This window comes from Cavenderia fasciculata (genome assembly GCF_000203815.1).
Source record: "Cavenderia fasciculata unplaced genomic scaffold Scf_Dfasci-F-a-11f03.f1-5, whole genome shotgun sequence".
In the NCBI taxonomy this organism is placed as follows: Eukaryota; Evosea; class Eumycetozoa; order Acytosteliales; family Cavenderiaceae; genus Cavenderia; species Cavenderia fasciculata.
The window spans coordinates 66001-91902 of NW_004457718.1; the positions used below are offsets into that span (position 1 = coordinate 66001).

Genomic DNA, 25902 nt, shown 5'->3' on the forward strand with positions numbered 1-25902 from the left:
GAAGTTGCTGATTCATTCATTTAAATCACATAGACACGATGACAAAAAAAGGAGGAACAACTATACACAATAAATCAACAAATAGTAGTAGTAGTAGTAGTAGTAGTAATAGTAGTGATCATGTTGGTAGTAATAAAACAACAACAACAACAACATCTATTGTGAGTGAAGAACAACTGATAAATACATTGGTTTCACAAGGTGATGCGATCAAATATATAGATGAAATAGTATCATTTGGTTCATTGGGATTGGATAAAAGAGATGATAAATCTTTGGTTGATAACAAAAGTACTGGTACTACTGATCTATTAAATGATCCACTTTTACTTCAAAACTACTTTACTTCGGTTGTTGATACTTTGATTGATCTAAAGGTAGGTAATATAATAACAACGACTCTATTCCACTTCCTTTCTTTATCATTTATTAATCAATACTTTCTTTCTTTCTTTCTTTCTATCTTTAGAAACACTTGTATAATAATGTACATAATGAATTGGAAAAATCAGCAAGAGTAGATATATTGTCAATACAAAGAGAGATACAATCATTGGAAGAAAACACTTTGAAATCATTTCAAGTGATCAATGACAAGAATAGTATTGTCGGTAGAATAAGATCAAATATATCATATGATCAACAACTAAGAAAGAGATTAGAATCGATTGAATCAACATTGGTCATGGTCGACTACTTTGAAGAGTATGATGGTTATGTAAAAGCCTATGAAAAGGCAATCAAAGAAAATGATATTGTTCAATCTACTAGACATCTCGTCAAGATGGAGACAATGGTCAACATTGGGATACCAGACTCACTACAATCAATGCAACCACTTCCTCGTATCCTTCCTTCGATAAAAGATCAATTGAAAAAGAGAAAGAATCAACTAAAGACTCAATTGTTGGAAGAGTTTACAAATGCTCTTGTCATTAATCACTTGGAGATATCCCTAGCTAGAGATAATATCTACCAATTGATTGGCGCTTTGGAGCAACTTGGTTTATTGTATTTTATCGTTTCTTCCATTTCAAATCAAATTTATAAATCAATTATACAACCACTTCTCTCAACCGTCCAAGCTAGACTCTCTTTAACAAAAAATGAATCACAACCAACAATTGATATTAGTAAAAATGGAAACCATTTAAAATTAACAATAGATATTCAAGAAAAGAACAAAATATCAACAATTGGTATGTACCATAAAATATATAAGTTTTTATCGAATTTTTTGTTTAACAAATCATTTTAATTCTTTAGACAATTTATTCAATATATTAAAAAACATGTTTGAATTTATTTATAATCATATATTTGGAAAGGAGAATCGATTGATGGAGAGATTTGGAACTGATATTTGGAGTGATATATCAACTACCATCATTTCAAATTGTTTAAAAAATATAATACCAGATGATCCATCACAACTTTCATTATTCCAAAGTATTCAAAGTAAACCATTTGAAGAATATTTGGTTCAAATAGGTATGAAACGAAAACTCAATTAACTAGATCATCTTCTAACAATATATCTATCTATCTTTAGGTTTAATCAATTCAACACAACAAAGTATAACAGAATTTATTAATAATATTGAATCACATTTTGCAGAGAAAAAGAGACACAACCTGTTGGCAAAGGCAAGACATATTATCATGACTGATAAATTTGATTCTATTGATAGTTCAGAGTCAGTTATTGGTGAGTCCCAACAAAATAATGGATCTCTTCAATTATATTATTTTACACCTAGATCAATCTTTAAAAATGCCAACACTTTAATTCAAATGTGTAAAACTGCGCTTTATGAATCTTTACAATCTTCCCCTCTATGGTATGTATAGAGAGAAATCAAAACAAATCATGTATTATTCTTTATTTATCATTATTTTTACTAGTTCAACAAAAATTTACCAAGGATGTAGAGATATTTTTGATATGTTTAGATTTATGTACATTAAATATCACAAGGATAAAATCAAAACTGTCCCTTTATTGGCATGTTTATATTATAATAGTTGTTTATTTTTATCCCATAGCTTTTTAATTTTATCTTTTGAATTTCAACAATTGTATGTATCACAGAAAATGTTTACATTTGATTTATTTATTTAATTTTTTTTTTTAGGAAAAAAGAAAAAGATACAACTTTATTTTTAGATTTTTCTCCAATCTTTTCCAAACATGCAAATGAATATTTTAGTAGTTATTTGATGGACCAACTCAATTTTATTCTGTCATACTATGATGGTTGCAACGGATTAGATGATACAAAGGATGAGTTTATCATGAATAGAACCGAATCTAGTTTCAAGAGAATGGTCAACGAACTGACAAGACTATCACAAACTTGTCGATCATCTTTAACAAGAGAAGATTATTTTGGATTGATATCTCATTTTGTTGATAGAGTATTGGCAAAGTTTATAGAATTGGTCTTGAAGCTTGAAAATATTTCAACCATTGAAACTACAAAACTAAGTCAACTTTGCTCTCAATTTTTGTCTTTGGAACAATTATTTTTATATGATGATGAATCAGAGGTAAAAATATTAAAATATTAATCATATTGAGCAATATTCTAACATTTATTTATAAATTTTAGGAAATGGTGAAACCAAGATTAAAATTGGTTAGAAATTGGAAAAAGGTTTGGCAATTGAATAAGATTTTGGATCTCAACCTAAGCGAAATAGTTACATTGTACAACAAAGGTGAACTTAAAAGATTATCAAACTCTGAATTAAAATTACTTGTCATGAGTATCTTTGCAGAGTTTGATCTCAGGACTACATTCTTGAAAACATTATCTACAACAAATTAACTAATAAAAGAGGGAATGGAATTTTGTATACAAATCAATTTTATTTATTATTGTTACTTGTTTGTTGTTGTTATTGTTTGAAATCAATAAAATTACTTTGTTCATCTTGTTGTGATGAACGTTTTAAATTTTATCAAAAGAGAGAGAGGGAGAATAAAAGAATTTAAAGGTGAAGGTTTGTTGATCCAGGTTGGGAATTAAAATTGTTTGTTTTAATATCCATTACATTATTGTTATTATTATTATTATTATTGTTATTGCTGTATTATTTAATCGCTTTCATCAGTTGAGGCTTCTGGATCTAAAGTTGGGACCTCTGGGTGAGATGGTTCAAGTTTGGCAGTGGCAGAATTAACTGTTGATAATGGTCTCTTTGTGGCATCTCTTCTCCATAATGTGATTTCTTGTTGTTTGAAATACCTGTTGAGAGAAAATAAAATCATAAGTATGGTTGCATGGTTTGATATATTTTCTTTTTTTTTTGATTTCATACTTTTTATCATCTTCATCAACAAGAGCAAGATTCAAGTAATATTTAACAGAGAACTTGTTGTGAACACTTCTATAGGTTGGAGTAAGATCGAAAACTGAAAGGAAAAGTCTAACTGGGATTGATTCACCTATATATATTTTTTTGAGAATAAAATTAATTAATTAAACTGTATCTTTGTGTTGGTTAGATCTAAAAACAAACATACCTCTAACTGGAGCACCATCCATAATTTCAAATTTGGTTAAAGTTTCGCTTTCATTGAAAACGTTTGGACCATGACCGGTTTGCTCTCTCTTGATTAAAGCAATCTCCATATATTTAATTTTAATTCTTACCAAAAGGAAGTAAATCTTTCCAATGATGACATCCTTTAAGTGATACTTTGATTTGTTGTATTCAAACTCAATGTGAAGACAGTCCTCAATACCGACTTCCATCTTGATGTTGCTGTTGACTTCGGGTGGTTTGTTGTAGTTGATGACCCAAATATCGTATTCCTTGATAATGTTTGGTGCATAACTTCTAGAGATTGTCAATCTGACAAAATATCTTAGTCTGGTGTTTGTACCATTGTAAGATTCGTATTGCTTTTCAACATTCATAAAGTCATAAGTAAAAGTCTTGTTTTCGGTCAATTCACCTGCTGGTGCCAATTCTCTAACCAAAGATGTAAATTCATAATGATTACCTCTGTCATAATATAATTCTAAAAGAGAAGAGACAAAAAAAAAAGATTAATTAGATTTTTTCCTTTACTTTTTCTTTTTTTTTTTTTTTTTAATTTATATATTATATATATGAACAGTGATTTGCAGGTGATTCGAGACTTACCAATTTGTCCAACAAACTCTACTTTGATCCCTTTGTGTTCAATCTTTTTAGCCTTATCCTTCAAGGTGATAGCAACTTTGCCAGAGACTGGTTCATTACCAACAAATACAAATAGCTTTTCAACCTTTCCTTTGTCTTGAGTAACTTCTATTGTCTTTCTATTTTGACAGTTATCTAAATCAAAATCGATGGTACATGGTGTTCCTGTTACCAATTGATTAAAAAAGTTCTGATATAGGTGGTTATTGTGTGCATATAAATATATATATATAGGTAGTGATAGTAGTTAACCATGTTAGTTCATCAAGTATCTTTCATTGTCCTATTGTAGCAACCAAAGTGTGTTCTTGTCCCTGACAGCGCCGTCAGAGATTAGAAGATATTTGTAGTATCAGCTATTGTACACAATAGGAGGTGTATTGCTTGATCAAGATTAATTACCATTTTCTATGTGTGTTTATTCCTTTTTTGGTCTAAACTACTATACTGTGCTCTACTGTTGCTATTGATATAGTATGGTTGTTAATATTAGAGAGTATTCGATAATACAACTGTTATCACAGAAAGAGAGAAGAAACAAAGGTCTCAATAAATTTAAAGTGAAATCAAGGTAGGGAGAATTAATGAAAACAAAAAAAAAAAAAAAAAAAAGATTAAAATCTCTTTTCCTTTTTCTGCGCAGGTCGACCCACCTCACCAGTATCTTCCTCCGAATCAAGGGATATCGATTAAAAGGTCTTTAGTTTTGGTACTTTGTCAAAAATTAGTTAACTTTGTAATCACATCATTATAGGTAAGGATGTTTATTCAAAAACAGCCCCCCTTCTTTATTCTTTATTGAGTAATTTTAAACCCAATTCAGTTAATTCGGCAGAGGTTACTTGGGATGGTGAATTGGTCATGAGTTCACGACCACCAGATGTTTTTGGAAAAGCAATGACATCACGAATAGATGGTGATCCTACCATGAGTGCCATTAATCTATCGAATCCAAGTGCAATACCTCCGTGTGGTGGACAACCAAGGGAGAGTGCATTGAGAAGATGTGAGAAACGTTGGACAAGATGTGGTTCGAGTTTGAGTACTCCTTCAAGTACCTTGAGTTGGAGTGCAGAGTTGTGAATACGAATCGATCCTCCACCGAGTTCGACGCCATTCAAAACAATGTCATAGTGAAGTCCACGAATGTGTGAAAAGTCTGATGGCTTGGTGCCATTGGCAAGGTGGTGAATATCATCTGGATGTGGAGCTGTGAATGGATGGTGAGTGGCTTGGAGTGGAGAGTTTTCATTCAAATAGTCGGCTGGAGTAAACAATGGGAAATCGACAACCCAGAGAAAGTTGAATTGACGTGGATTGATTTCGAGTAGTTTCTTGTCACGCATCATATTGGCACAGAGAATACGTGTCTTGCCAAGTACTGGTTCTACAATACAACGTGGACCAGCAGACAAGAGGATGAGATCACCTGCTTGTACTGGCTCCTTGTATTCCATTGCGAAACGATTGATGATTTGATCAACCTCTTGTGAGGACATGTGTTTTGAGAGCATCGATTTCCATTCTCTATCAGATTGACATTTGATGGCAATAAGACCAGGTGATCCAGGTGCAAATGTCTTGCTGTCCAAAACCAATTGATCAATTTCTTTCGATGTGAAATGATTCAATACCTGTGGCAATTTAATGCACTTTATGACAGACTTTGCTTCTTCAAAGGTGCTTGGTGGTGTAGCATCGAGTATCTTTTTGAGTAATGGAATAGATGTGTTGGCAAAGACACTTGAAAGGTCTCGCATTTCTAGTCCGTAACGAGTGTCTGGTTTGTCTACACCAAATCTCGACAATGCATCCTTGTACGATAGGAATGGGAATGGTGCTTGGATGGTGTAACCAGCTTCACGCCACATTGAAACGATCAAACCCTCAATGATACGATATACCATATCAACATTGACAAATGACATTTCCATATCGATTTGAGTGAATTCTGGTTGACGATCGGCACGAAGATCTTCATCACGATAGCAACGAGCCAATTGAAAGTAACGATCCATACCACCGACCATCAACAGTTGTTTGTATTGTTGTGGACTTTGAGGAAGACTGTAAAATTGACCTGCCATACGAGTTGGCACTAGATATTCTCTGGCACCCTCTGGTGTTGGTCTAAAGAGGGTGGGTGTTTCTACTTCGGTGAATTTCTGTCGAGTTAAAAAGTCACGTGCTGCCATGGCAACTCGACTTCTCAGACGTATGTTGTGTTGTACGTCTGGACGACGTAGATCGACATATCTATGACGTAGACGCATCTCTTCAGTGACACCGGTATCGTGTTCAATGGTAAATGGTAGATCTCTACATTGATTCAAGAGACAAAGCTCATCGACAGACACCTCTATGGCACCGGTCGACATCTTTTCATTTGTCATACCTTGTGGACGTGCAATGACACGACCTTTGATAGAGACTACACTCTCTAGACTAATATTTGTTTTGATATCCTTTATCTCGTTTAGAGACACCTCCAATACAGTCGATTTCAAACTCAGTTGCTTTGACTCTGAGCTAATACAAAGTTGAGTAGTTCCATGACCATCACGTAAAACGATAAAGATTAGATTATCTCCAATCATACGTAACGATTGTACCCATCCATATAATACAACCTCTGAACCAACATCTTTGATTCTTAATTCTCCACAATCATGTGTTCTTTCAATTATATTATTAAGGTTACTACTAGATGCACTATTATTACTAGATGTTGAATAATATTTGTTTAAACTGTTGTTGTTGATATTGTTGATAGATCTACTATTTGATATAAAGTTACTCCACAATGATGATATATTATTATTATTATTATTATTATCGTTACAAGTTGTAGTTATTTGGTGGTTGTTGTTGTTGTTGTTGTTGTTGTAATTAAAGGTTTGTTGTTTTGAGGATGATGGTGGTGGTGGTGTGATATATGATATCGATCTTTTGATTTGATTTAAAGAATAGCAGCCAAGGCTGTTTTTACGACTACCTAACATCATCATCATCGTTATCGTTATCGTTATCACAACTGACAGATAAATTAACTGATGCAGCTGCCCCTTAACACTAATTAATAAACGAACAGATATTCATTCAAAAAACACAGGACCAAACTCTGAAGATACATAATAATGAAAAAAAGAAAGACGACAGCAAATCAATCTGTTGAAGGTTTCTTCTTTCAAGCTGCTCAAGAAGAACTATAGTATAGTATAGTAGATGATCAACAAAGATGTGTTGGTGTAGATAAGATAACTTGGGAATTCATCTATGTATCATCTTGATGGGTACTTCTAGCAGAAGCGGCTCTGCAACTGTTGGATCAATGTATGATGATATCATAGATTGATGATCACCCAACAACCGCAATATTAAACAGCAGCAACAGTAACAGCAACAACAACAACAACAACAACAACAACAACACCACCAACATCCATTGAGAGGAGACGAAAGGTGGGTGGGTAGTGATTACCGTACCTTGTTCACTCTTTCACCATTACCACTACCACTAGCCATTCTACCCACCACCCTGAACGATATATTTGTACATTGAATGGTTGGGGGTGGGTTCTCTCTGTGCACATATATACAACATCGATGCTGCTATGTATATATATCCATACCGACCCATCATAATAAGGAGGTGAATGGTCAGTTGGGAGATGGTCTCTCTCTCTTTCTCTCTTTAAACCCATTCAACAAAACTATCAACATTTCTAGCGAGCTATCCCACCCTCACTCCCCACCCTCATTATATGTTTTTGATGGTATGTATTACTGTTCTTCTACTTTTTGCACTTCTGCTTTTTTGATATCTTGATCTATGCGACTACTCTTTCTGGTATGTACCACCAATCAACCTTTTTTAATATTACTATTATATATATTAACAACACCTACCCCCCTCCCTCTCCTTCCTCTTACTTTAAAGAACCTAATTATTTCCACCTCTTTTTAAAATAACCAGCAGCAAACATGTTTTGCTTAACCAAGCAGCCAGGTACGTGTAAAATAACAACATCACGACTCAAATATACCAATTTCAACCTTTGTTGTTGTTCTTCTTCTTCTTCTTCTTCTAACTTCAACATAACATCAAATTTATTTTAATCCATTGTGTTGTTTATCAAAATCGACAACACAACACAACACAACAACAGCAACAGCAACACAACAACAGAACAATAATAATAATAATAATAATAATAATAATTTAATAATAATAATTAACACCATTTTTAATTATTTATTTTTAAAACCTCTATCCCCTCATCCATTATTTATAATACCAACCATATTATATCCATCATTCATCTGTTAATTACAGCAATCAATTATTTGTATTTTACCTTTTTAAATATTTCCATCAAATCCAAAAAAAAAAAACAAATAGTACATCTTGAAATTAAAACTAAAAAGTACACCAATTTCCATTATTTCTTGAAGATCCATTGATTTATCAAAAAACAAAAAAGTAATAATCAAAAATAATAATAATAATTATTATTCATCTTCCATTTTGTTTAGATTAACCCAACCAATACTTTGTTGGTATGTAATATCATCTTTAATCACAAATAATAATAATAATTCAAGAGACTCCTATTATTTTTATTATTATTGTTATTATTATTATTCAACTATACTTTTGTGTATATCTTGGTATAAAAGAATTCAACCAAATCTCATTTGTCACCTTTCCTTCTTTTTCACGACCGTCCATGTGTCCGATATTTACCATCCACATCTGTTCCACTACCATCACTATCACTACCACCATTAAACACCCAATCCACCCAACCCCCCCACCCATCCACACTTAATTCTGCTGCACGATTTTCACCCCCCCCCCCAGTCGGTTTTGATTTTGTTGTTATTGTCATCATCAGATTATTGTTCATGTTGATATTATTATTATTATTATGACTACTACGACTACTACTATTATTATTATTATGTGCGTACTAGTTGTTGGTCTCACATACTCGTTCAATTCCAACCACTTTTTGTCAAATTATGTCTAGACTGGCAAAAGTTATAACTGTTGTTTGTGTTTTCAACAACAACATCAGTGCACGATTGTGATGCATTTCTCTCTTTGTTGCAACTTTTCTTTTTCTTTTCAACCTTTTTTGACAAATTAAAATTTTGAAGCAAGCAACATCCAAATTAATTAATAATAATAATATTTAGTCTAGCCATCATCATCAGCGTCCCTACTATCACTCAAAATTATAATATAATTTAACAAGAGGACAGGTACAATATTATTACTAGCACTTACCGCAACAAACCCACTCACTCTGTTTAATTGTAATTTATCCTTTTTCAAAAAAATTTTTTTTGTTGTAAATCCCATGATATAGTAGTCATTATTTATTAAATCACAATCCATAGATTTTTAGTAATACCAATCAAGATTTTATTTAGTAATAATATTAATATTTATTTATTTTTTATCAATCAATCAATCAGTTCAAAGCTTTGAAAACAAAGAAATTCAATCAATAGTAGTAGTAGCAACACTTTACAATAATTAATAATAATCAAAAAGATAAAAAGAAGAAAAAGAAAAAATAATTTTAGAATATTAGAGGATTCTCTAAAACAAAAAAAAATATATATACAATATGTCCGATGTAACACCTGCACCAGCAGAGACTTGCTATTGTGATCCAACCATTCTATCATATGGATGTAACGAAAATGGATGCTTGGCAATTGCAGTAATATTTTTAATATTATTTTCAATCCCATTTGTAATTTGTATATATCGTTTCTTTATACTCTTTCAAAAACCAAAAGAAAATCTTTGGTCCATCGTATCGCATTCCTTTATTGCTGTTACATGTGTTTGTAAGTATACCTAATATTATATAATGCTAAAAACTACTACCACTACTATGATATTAATAATATGATTATTATTATTATTATTTCTATATATATATATAGGTAGAATAGTTAGATCAGGATGTTTAATTGCAAGAGTAGCCAATTTGGCAGGAATGGCATTATTATATCTTTTCCCAATTGGATTTTTAATTTGTTCCTATTTCAACACACTCTATGTATGGATCAAGATTATCTATCACGTTAATTTCTCTAAAGTTGTAGAGAGAATTTTCCCGTCACTTGGCAAAACTATGATTGCATTACAAGTATTATTGATCGTTTGTATTATTATCGTATCTATGGTTCAATCTCCATATCAAGTTACCAATGGTATTTTAGGTGCTTTTATCTTTTTTGGAGCGTATGTAACAAAAAAAAAAACAAGAGAAAATGGTTAGTTAATATTTTAATTATTTTTATTTAGACTTGGATTTGCCATTTTTGGAAAGATGATTTGGAGAGAATATCGTGATATTTCATCAAAGGATTGTGGAGTATTCAGTCAAACCACACATTCAAAGATTCAAAAGGTTACTAAATTGTCGGCTGCTGCCATCGTTGTCACCTTTTGTACGTTTGGTGTGATTATTTGGGGATTGGTATCATCCTATCCATTGGGCATAAAGAGTTTGATTGCATTCTCGTTGGTAGGCAGAGGAATAGAAGTATCATGGATCATATCTATGCTTTTAGTGCTTTCTCCTAGTTTGCAAACTTGGGGTGCTGGTGCATCAAAACAAGTCAGTTCAATGGGTGCCAACCAACACTTTGAAGATCTCAGTGATAGTTCAATCGATATTGAAGATGGAGAAGTAACATCATCCAAGAAACAACAACAACAACAACAACAACATCAAGCAACATCTATTACAACTGCCACTAAAATGAATCATTTACATGGAATTGATGATAGTGATGATGATAGTAGTAGTAGCAGTAGTAGTAGTAATATTGATCTTCCTACCTCCCCTACTGTTGTCAATAATAATAATAATAATAATAATAATAATAATAATAATACAACTACCACCAATCAAAATCAAAATCAAAATCAAAATCAAAATACCAACGAAAATACTAATAATTCTACAATTGATAATAATCAACAACAACAACAATCAACTGGAGGTTCATCTGAAGTTTAAATTTAAACATTAATCAAATAATATTTTTTCTTTAGAAATATTATTATTCCTATTATATCAAAACATATTTATCATCCGTCAAACCCAAATCTTACTTTTATTAAATATACATCAAACTATAAATTTAAAAGGCCGCAAAATAAACCACATGTACTATATTATTATATTAAATATTAAATATTTTGATTGATTATAGTTTTTTTTTTTTTATGTATCAATTATTTTATTTACTGATTTTATTATTGTATATTTTTTTCTTTGTTTCTAACAGTACTGATTGCTGATATGGTATGGTTATTTCTTATTATTATTTGTTTTTTTTGTTTTTTTTAGATTACTTCAAAATATCTTTGAGTTTCCCATCTATGAACTTGATGATTGAATGTTCTATATTCCCATCTTCTAGTTTGAACAAAGTGATCAATAAATTCTTCACCTAACAATTCTTTTGCAATGTCAGACTTTGCCAACAATTCAGTACTCTCTGATAGAGTTCTTGGTAGACGTGGAACAAGACCCTTCTTGTAGAGGTCATAACTATTGCCAACAATTGGTTCTTGTGTAAGTTTTAACTTGTTTTTTACTCCATAGAGACCGGCAGCAAAACTAGCAGCAATGGCAATATATGGATTAACATCACTACCAGTAACTCTAAACTCTGATCTTGTTGCCTTTCCACCCTTGATGACACGAATGGCTACCGTTCTGTTATCATATCCCCATGTTGGTGTGGTGGGTGCCCAATAACCATCGACCAATCTCTTGTAACTATTGATAGTTGGTGCAAAGAATGGAAGGAATTCTGGAAGGAGTTGTAACTGACCAGCCAAGAAGCTCTTGAATGTTTCAGAAATCTCTCCCTTTGAATCGGCAAATAGATTGGTCTTTCCATCGAGACTTTGGAAGTTTTGATGCATGTGACCTGAACATCCTGGTAGTTGGGTGGATGGCTTGGCCATGAATGAAGCCATGATACCAAATTTGGCACCAATTTCTTTTGTGGCCAACTTGAATAGAATGGCACGATCGGCAGCTTCCAAGGCATCACTAAATTGAATGGCCACTTCATAGACACCTGGACCAGTTTCAGTATGAAGACCTTCCAAAGGAATACCATAGTCTTTGAGAGCGGCCAACGTATTTGCATACTCTGAATTGGAGGCGACTCTTAAAAGACTGTAACCAAACATACCATTGGTGAGTGGAGACAGGTTCATAAAGTCCTTTTCATAGATGGTTTGATTATTCTCTAGATAATTGTACCATTCAAACTCCATTCCCATCATTGGTTCGAATCCAGCCTCTCTACAATCTTTGATCACCTTTTTCAAAAGATTACGTGGACAAATGGGTAGAGGTTTATTTGGATCATCGGTCTTGTAAAAGTCAATGAGGAAGAAAGGGGTGTTGTTCTCCCATGGAATCAATCTAAAGGTTCCAAGATCTGGTTTGGCACCAATATCTGGATAACCTGTATGATTGCCAGTGAATTGAACATTGTCATAGCATTGATCCTCTGAATCCCAACCAAAAATGACACTACAAAAACCCAATCCTTTAGTAGCAGCCGATTCAAACTTTTCCTTTTGTAGATATTTTCCTCTAAGAATGCCATCAATATCTGAACCAGCAACTTTAACCATTGGTGCAGAACTATTCTTTACTTGATTTATAATTAAATCTTCTGGTGTCATTCTACCTTCATCATATTTTGTTCCAAAATATCTTTTAATTCTAGAATTATCTTCATTGTTGAGATGATTATTTAAAATAGTCTTGTTTGATGAATATTTAAAATTTAAAGGTGATGATAATTTGGTTGTTGTTGTTGTTGGTTGAATTGAGTTTTTAAAAGCTATTAAACTATTTCTACTGATCGATTGTTTAAACATTTTGTTGTGTGTGTTTTTATAAAATACAGTTAATCTATTATTATTAAATAGATCTATATATATACAGAGAGAGTGGAAGAGTGAGGAGATATGAAATGTACAAAAAAAATATAAAATGATGCTATTAAAGCAAGAATTGTGTGTTGGGGATAGGAAAAAACAAGATATATTTTAGAACAAAGCAAGATTAATATTTATATATATATACAATTGAGAGAATAGAATGAAAAAACAAATGAAGAAAGAGAGAGGAGGGGCTACTTGAAATGCATGGGTTGATTAATTTTTTAATATTTGGGAGACCTGAAATTTTTTTGGAATGAGGGTTTCCCTGGACCACACCCTTTCGGATTTTTTATTCATTGAACTTCATCTTTGAAAAATCTTTGTACCTTTTTTATTTATTGTTTCCATTGACCTATATATTACCTTTTTTCAATCAATTTTAAAGTCCCAATGATTGAATAGTTTGACAATATTACCTTTTTTCAATCAGTTTTAAAGTCCCAATGATTGAATAGTTTGACAATATTCTTGCTCTGTTGTCCTATACAATTCCAACAATATTTTTTTTTTACTTTCTTCTGCTTCTTTTAATTTGGCTGGATCATCTTTGATACTTTCATCTACTTCGTTTCCAATGTATTGTTTATATAATTTCTTTTTAATCGATATTCTATAGTTTTTATAGACTGGACTATTTGATGGCATATGCATTAATTTACTTAATAAATAAATTTCTAAACATATTTTGCTTTGTGACTTTTTAAAAAATAATTAAATAAAATTTAGTTGGATTATTAATTATACTACTATACTATTCTATACATACTGGAGAGATTAATAATTTTTTACGTATATTTTCAAATAGTAGAGTATTGGCAGATAATGAAAGTGAATTATTTGGTTGAATATCTTTAAACAATTCAGAACGCATAATGTTACCAAGATCTACAGTATTACGTAAAAGACTAAATTGTTCACCTGGATCTTCAACCGTTAAATCATAACATGGTCCATATACACTATCATTTGTTAAATAATAATTATAAATTGAATTAAATAAATGTTCTAAAAATAAATAAATAAATAAAATATATTAGTCCTAGACTATACTCTCTTTTATATCTATCTATCTATCTATCATTTTACATACTTCCATGACCCATTCTTTGATAAGGTGGTAAAACCAAAAATTGACTAATACGAGGACGTGTTTGAGATGGATGATGATAGAAATTGTATAGAGTGCAATAGCCAGCTATGCCATATCGTGGTTGTCCATCAATCATTCTCTTTTCAAAGATAAAAAATACATCCCAATTGGTGTCGTTGGAGTGAATAAATGACGATGCATCAATAAACCACAAACAGAATATTTGTAGTCTTTCATGATATCTCAGAACGGCTGGATCTGATATTCTTCCAAAATAGATTTCATAAACCATCTCTTCTCCAATCTCTCTATCAACAATTGTATATTCTTTTAATTTAACTCCAACTGGTACAAAATCCTTTTCTTTGTTTTCTAAATGCTAGCAAGAATTAGATTAAATTAGAATAAATTGTTGGTTTTTTAAAGAGAAAAAAAAAGGTGGTATCATCTGACAGACTACCCTACTACTACTACTACTACTACTACTACTACTACTACTACTACTACTACTACTACTACTACTACTACTACTACTACTACTACTACATACATCTTGTAATTGATTGATTGATCTAAAAGGTGGATCAGTTTTTGACATGAAACCAGTAATTTGTTTCTCTACATTTGTAATATTTCTAGATTTGATAGTATAGTTTGTATCAATAAACGAATAGAGACTACCAGCAGTAAAGAATATGTTTAATCTAAGTGGATCATATCCCATGATTTGTTCCTCTTTGAAAAAGTTGTGTGAAAACTCTGTATTAAAAGGTGCAAACCTATTATCTCTTTCATGTATATTGATTCGATAAAAGTTGTTTTGTATTTGTTGTTGGTCTTGTTGTTGATGTTGTTGATGATCTTGTTGTTGTTGTTGTTGTTGTTGTTTTTGGTCTCGTTCAAGATAGTTTACAAGTTCATGTGATGTCCACACAAACTTGATATTGGTTGATTGATTAGAATCAAATTTTAATATTGTTGTCATTCACTACTACTTCTATTATATAACTATTACTATATAACTATATATGATGATATTGGTTAAAGAAGAAGACTAAATCGCTTAGCGCTACAACCATCATACTATTAAAAAAAAATTCAAATTATTTGAAGTTCAGGTGGTGGTAAAAATAATATTAATTAATTATTTTTATTGAATGAATGGAGAGATCCAGTTGTAATAGTTAAAAAACTAGAACAACAGCAATAATAATAATTAATTTAATATATTTCTAGAATAATAATAATAATATATAATACATAATGAAAACATTAAAAAGTCTATCATTGAACAAATGCAAAAGAATGGGGAGTAATAAACACGAAACCTATGGAGAGGTAGAATTAAATAATTGTGGTTTCACTCATGTAGATGCAACTATGGAAGGTACCGTTGGTACATATACTATCAATATTGATATGGATCCAAAAACAGGAAAAGTGTCATCTGATTGTTCTTGTCCCGTTGGAGATGGTTGGTGTAAACATATAAGGGCAACAGCAATAGCAATGTATTATAATCTCAAACAAAAATCTCTATCATCTTTTACACCAAAAGTACAATACAAAGAGTCGTTGGATAAAATGTCAAAAGATGAATTAGTTGGAATCATCATGGAATTGAAATTCCCAGATCAAGACGATGATGAAGAAGACGAAGAAGACAATGAAGATGATGATGAAGATGAAGATGACGATGACGATGACGATGAAGATGAAGATGAAGATGAAAATTATAGTGATAGTTCATTTGGAGGGTACTATAATAGAAAAAGAAAACGTTATCATTATTAATAAATGTCATTTTATCCAAATGAATGCACCACCAATACTTTTCAAACCTCCTGTTATTAAACTTTGATTTCACTTATTACACTTGGGTTGCATTGATATTAATCAACAATCAATCAATCAATCTATTTTACCGTTACCGTTGTTATATAAATCTATCTTCCCTTCCTTCCATTTGACGCAAAGTAAATCTAAAGAACACATTTAATAATATCTGTACTTTTAGGCATTAACATCACAAAAAATAAAGTGTAGAGTGCCATTGTTCCGCTGATCTTATCAATCCAACTGACTCTCTGCAAAATAGGAGTCGAATTGCACAGCGTCGCGGGAAATGATAGACACAACTGTCACATGAAAGTTCACATTCCTTTTCCTTTCGGATTTTAATTTTTTTTAAATTTTTTATATAAAACTAACTCGCACTCTTCTTGTTCGTCACCATTAAACATCGATCAGGCAGTTTCTTTTACTTTTACTTTCTCTATCTTTTTTTAGATATATAAATACCTTTTACATAAAAAATGTTTATTCAAAGAATATTCTTTGCTATTATGCTTACATGGATGTCTGTATCCATGGCCTACCAAATCCCAATCAGCGGTGCTGGTAAGGTTATCAATCATGCTACTTGGGTCGAACAAAAGCGTCCAGGTTTCCTCCCACCAATGGGTTTCAAGAGATCTGCTGATCGTGGTGATGTTCCAGTAGTCGATTATGCTTTCCAAGCTGTTCCTGCCAACTTTAACTCTGCTCAACAATGGTCCAATTGTTCATACATCTCTGCCATCCAAAGTATGTCAAAAAACATAAATATATATATATATATTTATATATCATCTGATCAACCAAACACATATGTATATTAATATCAATTTGTACTATCACTATAATATTATAATAGATCAAGCAAGATGTGGAAGTTGTTGGGCATTCGGAGCTGTTGAATCAGTTTCCGATCGTTTCTGTATTCACAAAGGTGAAGATGTTTTATTGAGTTTCCAAGATCTAGTTACCTGTGATCAATCAGATAATGGATGTCAGGGAGGTGATGCTTATACTGCAATGAAGGTAAAGGATAATAGCCAACAATACATTTATTTTCCTAGCCAACTTGCTGTTTTATTAATTTCCTTTTAATTTATTTATTTATTTAAAAACTATATAGTTTATCCAAAAGAAGGGTATCGTCTCGAATGACTGTCTCCCATACACCATTCCAACTTGTGCTCCAGCTCAACAACCATGTCTCAACTTTGTTGACACCCCACAATGCGTTGAAAAGTGCTCCAACGCTTCATACACCTATGCTCAAGATCTCCACTTTATCGATGGTGTCTACAGCATGAACCCAACCGTCAATGCCATTCAACAAGAAATCATGACCAACGGTCCAGTTGAAGCCTGTTTTGAAGTATATGAAGATTTCCTCGGATACAAGTCTGGTGTCTACCAACACACCACCGGCAAGGATTTGGGTGGTCACTGTGTCAAGATGATTGGTTGGGGTACCCAAAACAATGAACTCTACTGGATTTGCAACAACTCTTGGACTACTTATTGGGTATGTTAAAACAACAAACTTATATTATTTATACATAATAATTATAATATTCATGGCTAATTTAATTTAATTTAATTTATTATTATAGGGTAACCAAGGTGTTTTCTGGATCAAGGCTGGTGTCAACGAATGTGGTATTGAAAGCGACGTCGTAGCTGCCAAGTTCAAGTAAACAATTAAACACAAACAAAATGATTGAATATTCATCATTAATCATCATCAAATTTATAATAATATAATAATTTTTGTAAAATAAAATTAATCTTCTTTAAGTAACAGGTAAATGATTGATAGATCTATAGGAATTGGGCATAAGCTCATCCAATTGGTGTATTGGATTCATGATAATTTCTTGGGCAAACTACGACTAGTTGGCGCACCCTGAAAGGGTTAAGTCCATTATGTAACTGGAAAAAATATATTAATATTGATCTTCTTTCCCCATGGAAATGACAGGTTGTAATTAACACATTCGACCCCCACAATGAGAGAGGGGAGGTAATGTTATACATGAGTGGGATTTCATTTTATAAAAACTGGAACGGTAGTCACTCTCAGAATGAAACCAAACAAAATTAGAGCTATTGACATTTCCAGCTTTGAATTTATTTTTATTAAAAATTTAATGTATTATGTTTCTAAGATTTCTAAATTTATAATGTAGATATGAAGTACTACCTATAAATAATATTATAAATTGATATCGAGAAATTCTTTAAAATGTCTTGTTGAAATTTTTTTTTTTGGTTTTATTTGATACTTTCTCTATAGAATCTAGTTGATAAATACAATTTTCATAGTGAACTTTGGTTAGATTTGGTTAAATTCAACGAATTTCGAGTTGGAATACTCTTGAATAATTTCCCCTTTTGTTAGGTCTAAATTTAATTATTTTTTAAAACAATAAGCATGAGTAACATTCCCGACACATTGTCTATCTATACACCTTGCTCCTGTTTGATTTGGAGATTTTTTTTTTTCCATATAAAATTAGTATGGACTTCCTCCGGCTTGGGAAAACAATTGTTTGTCAAAATCCCATGTACAAGTGGGTGTTATATGTTTGTATGAAGAGCAGTAGAATCAGTTTCCGATCGTTTCTGTATTCTAAGGAGGGTGAAGATGTTTTATTGAGTTTCCAAGATCTAGTTACCTGTGATCAATCAGATAATGGATGTCAAGAAAATTTTGGTGATGCTTATACTGCAAGCTCAACCACCATGTCTCAACTTTGTTGACACCCCACAATGTGTTGAAAAGTGCTCCAAAGTTTCATACACTTTGTAAATACCAAAACAATATGATATAAAACCCAAACAAACTTGATGGAATTTCAATTGGTTTTAGATCTAAAACTAATTTAAATTAAAAAAAGATTATGATTTTTTCGAATCCACTCACACTATCGTGAAAATCATATCCTCACCATCAGTATAGATCATACTAGAGAGAGATTGTAGACTATAGAAGGAGTAAAAGATAGAAGGTAGATGACAGATAATTACAAAGGACTCTTACAAGAGATTTGTCAGAAACATCGAGAAGGTGTTCCCAACTATACAGAATGTCATCAAGCTCCTGGTCCAAATAATTCAAATATATTCACTTCACAGGTACATTGTCTGTTTAGAGGTACAGATCTTTCGGGTGAGGGAAAGGGAAAGACAAAGAAAGATGCTGAAAAGGCTTCTGCTCTTAGTGTCATTCATCAACTATTTATACTCTTTCCTGAAATTAAACCTACTTCTTTTAATTCTTCTCCCTCTTCTCCCTCTTCCTCCTCTGATCCTTCATCTTATTCATCTTCTTATACCTCTTCTTCACCTTCACCTGTGGCCAATCATTTTGTCCCTTCTTCTTCTTCCTCTTACTCTGCTTCTGCAACCTCCTCCTCCTCTTCTGTACCATACACACATACTATATTTAGTATACCAACTACATCAACTACATCAACAACAACAAGTACCACATCAGCTACTATTATAGAAGAGAATGATACCATTTCATCATCACCATCTATTACACCACCTCCAACACCTCCATTTAGAAGTCATGAAAGACCAACTACACCTACATCATCGTCATCTACCTACTTGTACGATGATCAATCATCAACGTCATCATTTAATATCGACTCTTCCAAATCATCAAGTTCCTACACACCAACAACAACAACAACAACTCAACAACAACTTCAAATTGATGCACTTCAAAAAATAGTAAAAGACCAACAATTAAAGTTTGCCAAAGAGATATTTGAGATGAAACAAAACCATGAACGTTCCAACAAGGTACTGGAAGATAGAATAGCAGAGATGGAAAGAAAGTTTGAAGTCGTAAAAGAATTTGTTGATCACAAACTCAAACAACCTAAAAAGAATAATGACAAGACTCATTCCTATAAGATTGTCATGGCTACATCTACTGTAGAGAAACCACCAATTCTTTCTCCTTCTTCTTCTTCCTCCTCCACTTACACTTCCACTTCCACTTCTTCTCGTACATATGGAAGACAACAACAATCAACAATCAACTATCAAAGTGTGGTACATCCTGAAATTGCCAAAATTGACAACAACAAAGTACCAGAGACGATGAATTTCCTTGTCTATCATCTTGTCGTTTCTCATGGTTTCCAACCATCCAACTTTTCACATCTCGATCGTAAATATCGACACAATGGATTTGTACTCTACACTCAAGAGATACTTCATCGAAAGCCTGTAATACATATATCCAATGCTGCAGGACAACACTTTGGAGTAACAGTCATCCAGTCAAAGCAGGTTAGTGTCAGTCGATCCGACTTTCAGTTTATGCTCACCTTTTTTAACTTTTTCTATGGTCCAGTGCTCGAACAACACTACATGCCAACCAATGAAAACGATCGTCACTTTTTCGTGCCAGATGTAGAACCAGCCGACACTGCTCCAGGAAGCATGAGTGTTGGTGAAAAGTTCCGTATCCTCTTTGATCTCATCCAACAAATCGATGTCTTGGGTGTCTGTCCTCCAGGTATAAAAGACAAGAACCAAATGGTTGAATTCTTTAAAGAAAGATTCCTCAACAAGGTTCAAATGACTGCTCGTGGTGACTTTGTCGTTTGTAGAGGTGTCGACCCAAAGAAAACATTCCGTTATGACTCTGTTCCATACAAGGTCAAACGTATGGATGGTAAGCCCGTCCCTCTCGTCAGTAATGAAGCACCCATTATAATGTGTACTCATACTGGTGCATCGCTTGGTGGTGAAGAGTACTGGTCTCTCAAACCTCTTCTCTACTTTAACAAGGATGGCAATGAAGAGGATCTCAGTCGTTGGAACATTGATCCATATCTTCCCAAATCTGATGTTGCCCCACGGGAACATGCCCCTGTTCGTGATGCTCATCTCGAGGAACCCATTCATTTTGAAGACTATATCAGAAAGAGAAAGTTACAGGAGCGTGATCCACTCGTCCACAAAGTCTATGGCATTACAAGTGAAATGCATGCAATGGCCAAGGTCATTGTTCTTGTCTATCAACCAGAACTAAAGTGGTGGGCAAAGATGTATGAATTCCAAAAATCATTTGTCTCTATCAAGAATGACCTTTTACTCAGACAAGTATTCACTCATCCATCGACCAAGATGATCAACTCTCTTGTACCACAATCGTACAATATATTTAGAGACTATTTGCCTTTTGATGGTGACAATCAAAGATTAGAGTTTTTGGGTGACTCTGTACTCAAGTTTTGTACAACCTACTATCTCTACTTTAAGTATCCACAATTAAGAGAAGGTCAACTCACTTCCAAACGTAGTGAGATTACAAGCAACAGTTATCTACTCTCAAAATGTGAACGTTGGAATGTTGTAGATCTGCTTCGTTTTACTGTCACCGAAGATATGAAAAAACCAAAGGCCGATGTCATGGAAGCAATCTTTGGAGCTCTCTTTATTGAACGAGGTGTAAAAGAAGCATATCAATTCATTGTTCAAAATATCTTTCAAGATCCTGAATTTTCTCAATTCCCAGAGTATCTTTGTAGTTGTATATCTGAATTACCTCCAAGTATGAAGAAAGAAACAAAAAATATAAAGATTATATTACTAACCTTTTACCTTTTTCTTTTTTTTTAGGTAGAAGACAATCTAAATTTTTATTTGATTTAAGAATCAATATTAAAAAAACATGTCTTTTCCAACAGAGTATGACATGTTCTGGTGATTTGGATAGTTATGAAAGATTGGAATTTTTGGGAGATGCATTTTTAGATTTGGTGATTAGTAAACATCTCTATGATCAATTCCCAGACAAACAAGAAGGCTTTTTGTCAACAGCTCGCGCTGGACTCGTAAAGAATGAGGCATTGGCACAGATCAGTCAAAAGATTAATCTTAGTTTGGCCATTTCAGATCCACATATTCATTTTACAGTCAAGAGATTGGGTGATCTCTTGGAAGCATTTATTGGATGTCTTCTTTTGGATTGTGGTATGGAAAAGACTAAATATTTTATTCATACTCAATTCAATTTAGCTTCAAAAGACACTGTCCTTGAAGCCTATCGTTTAGAGTGTATCTCTTCAAAACAGTTTCAGACAACTACCACTTCTACCACCTCTACCACTTCAACTGCCATTCCTTCATCACCACAACAATACAATGGAAATAATAATAATGATAATGCTAATAGCATCGGAATCGATTCTGTCATTGAAAGTTTCGATGCAATTAACATCAAACAACAACAAAATGGAACAGATTTTGAACAAGAAGATAATAGTAGTGATAGTTCTTTTGAATCTGATGATGATGATGAAGAAGAACATAAAGAAATTCAAATTATCAACAACAACAATAATAATGATGATAATAATAATAATAACAATTAAAATTAAATAAAAAACAAATATATAAAAAATAAATATATTTTTTGAAGTCACCAACAATAAGATTAAAGAAAGACATTGACACTTTTTTTGATTAAAGATATTCATTATTCATCAAGAAAGAAGAAAAAGAAGAAGAATGTCATCTTCAAATGATGTAGTAGTAGCAGGAGGAGGAGGAGAAGAAGAAGAACAACAAGTTTGGTTATTATCAGAAAAAGGAGATCAAATATTGGATTCACTATTACTCAATATACATCAATTCACAAAACAAGTACTATCAATGCATTGGGATCCTGTTCAATTACATACTGTCTTACCAACTAAAACAGTTGATACCTATTCATCTGGTTTCTCTGAACATATCTATGGTTCTGATACTCCTTTACCTCTTAAATATCAACCAAAAAGAAATGATCAACAACTACAACAACAAGCTGATACAAATCAACAACAATCACAACAACCAACAGATATATATACCAACATGTTTAATCATTTCAATTTAAATGATCCAAATGAACATTTGGACAGAGCTGTATTTGAAAAGGATACATCAAAGACAAAAGAAGTTGGAGAACAATGTTTGGAACAACTACGAAAGTTAACCACCGTCGTAAACGGTATTGTAAATTTAGAACTATCATCACTATCAAAGAAAAATATTCGTAAACAACAACTACAACAACAACAAAAGGAAACTGAAATCAAAGACATTGAACAACAACAAAAAATAGAAGATATAGAAATGCAAAGTACATCAACTACTACGACGACGACGGCAATAGCTGAAACTACCACCACCACCACTACTACAATGACCAATCTTGGTGATCATGAATCAAAGGTAATTCAAGGCATCATCGATGAATCAAAACAAAAAAGAAAAGAATTATCAGATTTAAAGCATGTATGTATTACATATTATATAATAATAAGAAGAAGAAGAAGAAGAAGAAGAATATCACACAATTGTCACCATATATATCATCGATACTGATCAACTTTATATCAATTTAATTTAGGAGGCACACAAAAGAGATTTAATAATTAAAAAGTTAATTGATCAAATGAGACTTTTACAATTAAGCATAAATACAATGAACAAGGTATCTATACCTTCAGATTAATATTACCGATCAATATATATATATTTGTAATTGTAGTTTTTTATTTTATTTATTTATTTATTTTTTTTGGTATAATCTCGGTATTGGTTAACAAGCTTCTCCAGTTTTTGAACCAGCAGCCTTAAAGTTAAAAGCAAAGAAATGGTCATTTGACCAAGCATAATTCATTCCACTTGGAGAACATTGAAGTTCAAGGTTGAATCCTGGCGATGATGGGTCTTTCCAGAGTGGTGTCATACTGCATGTACCATCTTGATTCAATACGATACCGCTTCGGTCGTAAAAGGAAATTGAGGGCTTTGTCTCTGCAAAGGGCTGAACCTTTGAGTTTGCACAGTCTTCATTGTCACTGGTTACCACACTGAATGAATCCCCATTGGTCAAGAAGTGACCCTGAGGAAAGTAGTAGAGGTCGTTACGCGTAAACACTACATTTCCATTTGGCATTACTACTGTCATTTGTACTCTTTGTTTCTGTCCATTAAAATATGGTGCCAATTGCGATAGACATCTGGGATCTGATGCTGATGCTAATCCTAGCACTAATCCTATTACTACTATTAATAATAAGATTCTCATTGGATTTATATTTTAAAAAGATATATAGAAAAGGAAAATAGATAGGTTAAAAGGTAGGAAGCAACAAACAAAAAGGAAGAAATTAAAATGATTCAAACCAGAGGACATTAACCATCATTTATAAACATGAAATTGCAGAAGAGTTGTTACACACAACATTACAATTGTATAATCCATTCATCAATATCACACATTGCTTTGCTTTATGTTTTTACCTCTGTCGCTTCCAACTCAATGAAGAAGTTTTGATAACCCCCAAACAAAAAAAATATTGTTATTAATACAACCACTACCACCCACCATTGTTCTCAATGATGGGTTAGTTTTGTTGCCATTATCTTTTGTAAATCTCATTCTTTCAAATCCCTCCTTTTTGTTTCTTCAATGGTACTAGATATTTTTTTCCAAGATGTTATCAGACACACCAAGTAGAAATGTTTGTTTGTTGGATGTTGAAAACTGGATCAAAAATATCCAAGATTATTGTTTTCTCTTAATCATCTATAATAATTGTTGTGGTTCGAGATGGTGGATGGCTAGAGATGATGATGATGTGGGTGACACGGAACGGATAGGGAAAATTGTTTATTTTTCTTGAATTTCCTCATATCTCTTTTGGATAGTTTCCATCTTTATCATCTTGTTTGAAATTTCTATTGATAATCTTAAAGCTGAAATGGAATATTATTAATGATGATGTTTTTTTTTTTCCAATCAATCCTCTGTCCGTCTGTCAGTCATACCTTGCTTAAAATAAAGTTGTGATTGTTTTAAAGTGGCAGGAGTTAAATATCCAAACCAAAAGATTGGATTGGCCTTTAACTCGGTTGTTCGCCTCTTTGGTTTACGTGGAGTAGATTTCTTTTCGCCACTATTTTCATTACCATTATTATTTTCATTGTCATCGCTATTGTCGTCATTATTTTCATCGTCTGAATCGCTATCACTGTCACTTTCTTGGTCAATTGAAGATGAACTTAATAATCTTTCAATTGATCCCATTGTAGTGGTACCTGTCTTTGGATCCACTGAAATCTCTGGTTCCTTATTGAATTTTGTTCTTCTACGAGTCGTCGATTCATTTTCACCAGTTTCATTATTACCATTATTATTATTATTATTATTATTATTATTGCCATTATTATTGTTGTTATTGTTCTTTTTTATATCAGTTTGAATTTCATGATATGATATTTCATTATGTACATTATCAATATTATAACCATCTTTTGGACTAAAAGATTTAGATAAAGATGATCATTTAGTAAAGTGTATTATTATAATAAGACCAAATATATAAAGTCTGGTTCATACATTTCAAGTTTAATAGTTGGTTTCATATTCTCTGGATATTGTAATTGACCAAGTGATTTCAAACCCATTGTATTTCTTGATTTAGTTATTAAAAAGTAACCCTATAAAAAAGATCAATTGAATTAATCAATCAATGCTAACACATCATTTTGTTTGTTTGTTTGTTTGTTTGTCTCGAGATCTTTAGATTGCATACATTCTTTAAGGCATCGTTTAATTGACTTCTCAATTGAGTGAGTAATGTATATTCGTCAAAATACTCTGTTAATAACTTTTCACAAGTCTCTTTGTTGCTATTGCTACTTGTCATCTAGTTATAATAGTAGTAATAGTAATAGTATAGATAAATATATATAA

General features: G+C 32.4%; 11 protein-coding genes across 11 annotated transcripts; 6 read left to right on the plus strand and 5 right to left on the minus strand.

Moving 5' to 3' along the window:
- Positions 1-38: 38 nt before the first annotated feature.
- On the plus strand, positions 39-2831 carry DFA_00025 (centrosomal protein; the record flags this gene model as incomplete). Its single annotated transcript, XM_004357685.1, has 7 exons — positions 39-377; positions 470-1199; positions 1267-1491; positions 1553-1841; positions 1906-2079; positions 2136-2550; positions 2613-2831. 7 exons carry the CDS (start codon positions 39-41, stop codon positions 2829-2831), a joined length of 2391 nt encoding a protein of 796 aa, XP_004357742.1.
- Positions 2832-3100: 269 nt separating this feature from the next.
- Positions 3101-4599, minus strand: vps26 (vacuolar protein sorting-associated protein 26; the record flags this gene model as incomplete). Its single annotated transcript, XM_004357686.1, has 5 exons — positions 3101-3251; positions 3325-3451; positions 3530-4030; positions 4156-4384; positions 4597-4599. 5 exons carry the CDS (start codon positions 4597-4599, stop codon positions 3101-3103), a joined length of 1011 nt encoding a protein of 336 aa, XP_004357743.1.
- A 383-nt stretch (positions 4600-4982) lies between these two features.
- Positions 4983-7205, minus strand: maspS (aspartyl-tRNA synthetase; the record flags this gene model as incomplete). Its single annotated transcript, XM_004357687.1, has 1 exon — positions 4983-7205. The coding sequence occupies one exon, from the start codon at positions 7203-7205 to the stop codon at positions 4983-4985; it is 2223 nt and encodes a 740-aa protein (XP_004357744.1).
- Positions 7206-9833: 2628 nt separating this feature from the next.
- Positions 9834-11243, plus strand: DFA_00028 (uncharacterized protein; the record flags this gene model as incomplete). Its single annotated transcript, XM_004357688.1, has 3 exons — positions 9834-10059; positions 10159-10459; positions 10523-11243. 3 exons carry the CDS (start codon positions 9834-9836, stop codon positions 11241-11243), a joined length of 1248 nt encoding a protein of 415 aa, XP_004357745.1.
- A 329-nt stretch (positions 11244-11572) lies between these two features.
- On the minus strand, positions 11573-13135 carry glnA2 (glutamine synthetase type I; the record flags this gene model as incomplete). The annotated part of the gene is made up of 1 exon (XM_004357689.1): positions 11573-13135. One exon carries the CDS (start codon positions 13133-13135, stop codon positions 11573-11575), a length of 1563 nt encoding a protein of 520 aa, XP_004357746.1.
- A 498-nt stretch (positions 13136-13633) lies between these two features.
- Positions 13634-15276, minus strand: DFA_00030 (putative histone acetyltransferase; the record flags this gene model as incomplete). The annotated part of the gene is made up of 4 exons (XM_004357690.1): positions 13634-13897; positions 13968-14206; positions 14292-14670; positions 14749-15276. The coding sequence occupies 4 exons, from the start codon at positions 15274-15276 to the stop codon at positions 13634-13636; spliced, it is 1410 nt and encodes a 469-aa protein (XP_004357747.1).
- Positions 15277-15596: 320 nt separating this feature from the next.
- Positions 15597-16085, plus strand: DFA_00031 (uncharacterized protein; the record flags this gene model as incomplete). The annotated part of the gene is made up of 1 exon (XM_004357691.1): positions 15597-16085. The coding sequence occupies one exon, from the start codon at positions 15597-15599 to the stop codon at positions 16083-16085; it is 489 nt and encodes a 162-aa protein (XP_004357748.1).
- Positions 16086-16606: 521 nt separating this feature from the next.
- ctsB (peptidase C1A family protein) lies at positions 16607-18884 on the plus strand (the record flags this gene model as incomplete). The annotated part of the gene is made up of 6 exons (XM_004357692.1): positions 16607-16877; positions 16987-17153; positions 17251-17646; positions 17735-17814; positions 18447-18465; positions 18759-18884. The coding sequence occupies 6 exons, from the start codon at positions 16607-16609 to the stop codon at positions 18882-18884; spliced, it is 1059 nt and encodes a 352-aa protein (XP_004357749.1).
- Positions 18885-19136: 252 nt separating this feature from the next.
- Positions 19137-22525, plus strand: DFA_00033 (uncharacterized protein; the record flags this gene model as incomplete). The annotated part of the gene is made up of 2 exons (XM_004357693.1): positions 19137-21702; positions 21771-22525. The coding sequence occupies 2 exons, from the start codon at positions 19137-19139 to the stop codon at positions 22523-22525; spliced, it is 3321 nt and encodes a 1106-aa protein (XP_004357750.1).
- Positions 22526-22661: 136 nt separating this feature from the next.
- med30 (putative mediator complex subunit 30) lies at positions 22662-23652 on the plus strand (the record flags this gene model as incomplete). Its single annotated transcript, XM_004357694.1, has 2 exons — positions 22662-23432; positions 23548-23652. The coding sequence occupies 2 exons, from the start codon at positions 22662-22664 to the stop codon at positions 23650-23652; spliced, it is 876 nt and encodes a 291-aa protein (XP_004357751.1).
- Positions 23653-23739: 87 nt separating this feature from the next.
- DFA_00035 (uncharacterized protein) lies at positions 23740-25855 on the minus strand (the record flags this gene model as incomplete). The annotated part of the gene is made up of 4 exons (XM_004357695.1): positions 23740-24209; positions 24975-25465; positions 25546-25646; positions 25742-25855. The coding sequence occupies 4 exons, from the start codon at positions 25853-25855 to the stop codon at positions 23740-23742; spliced, it is 1176 nt and encodes a 391-aa protein (XP_004357752.1).
- Positions 25856-25902: the final 47 nt, after the last annotated feature.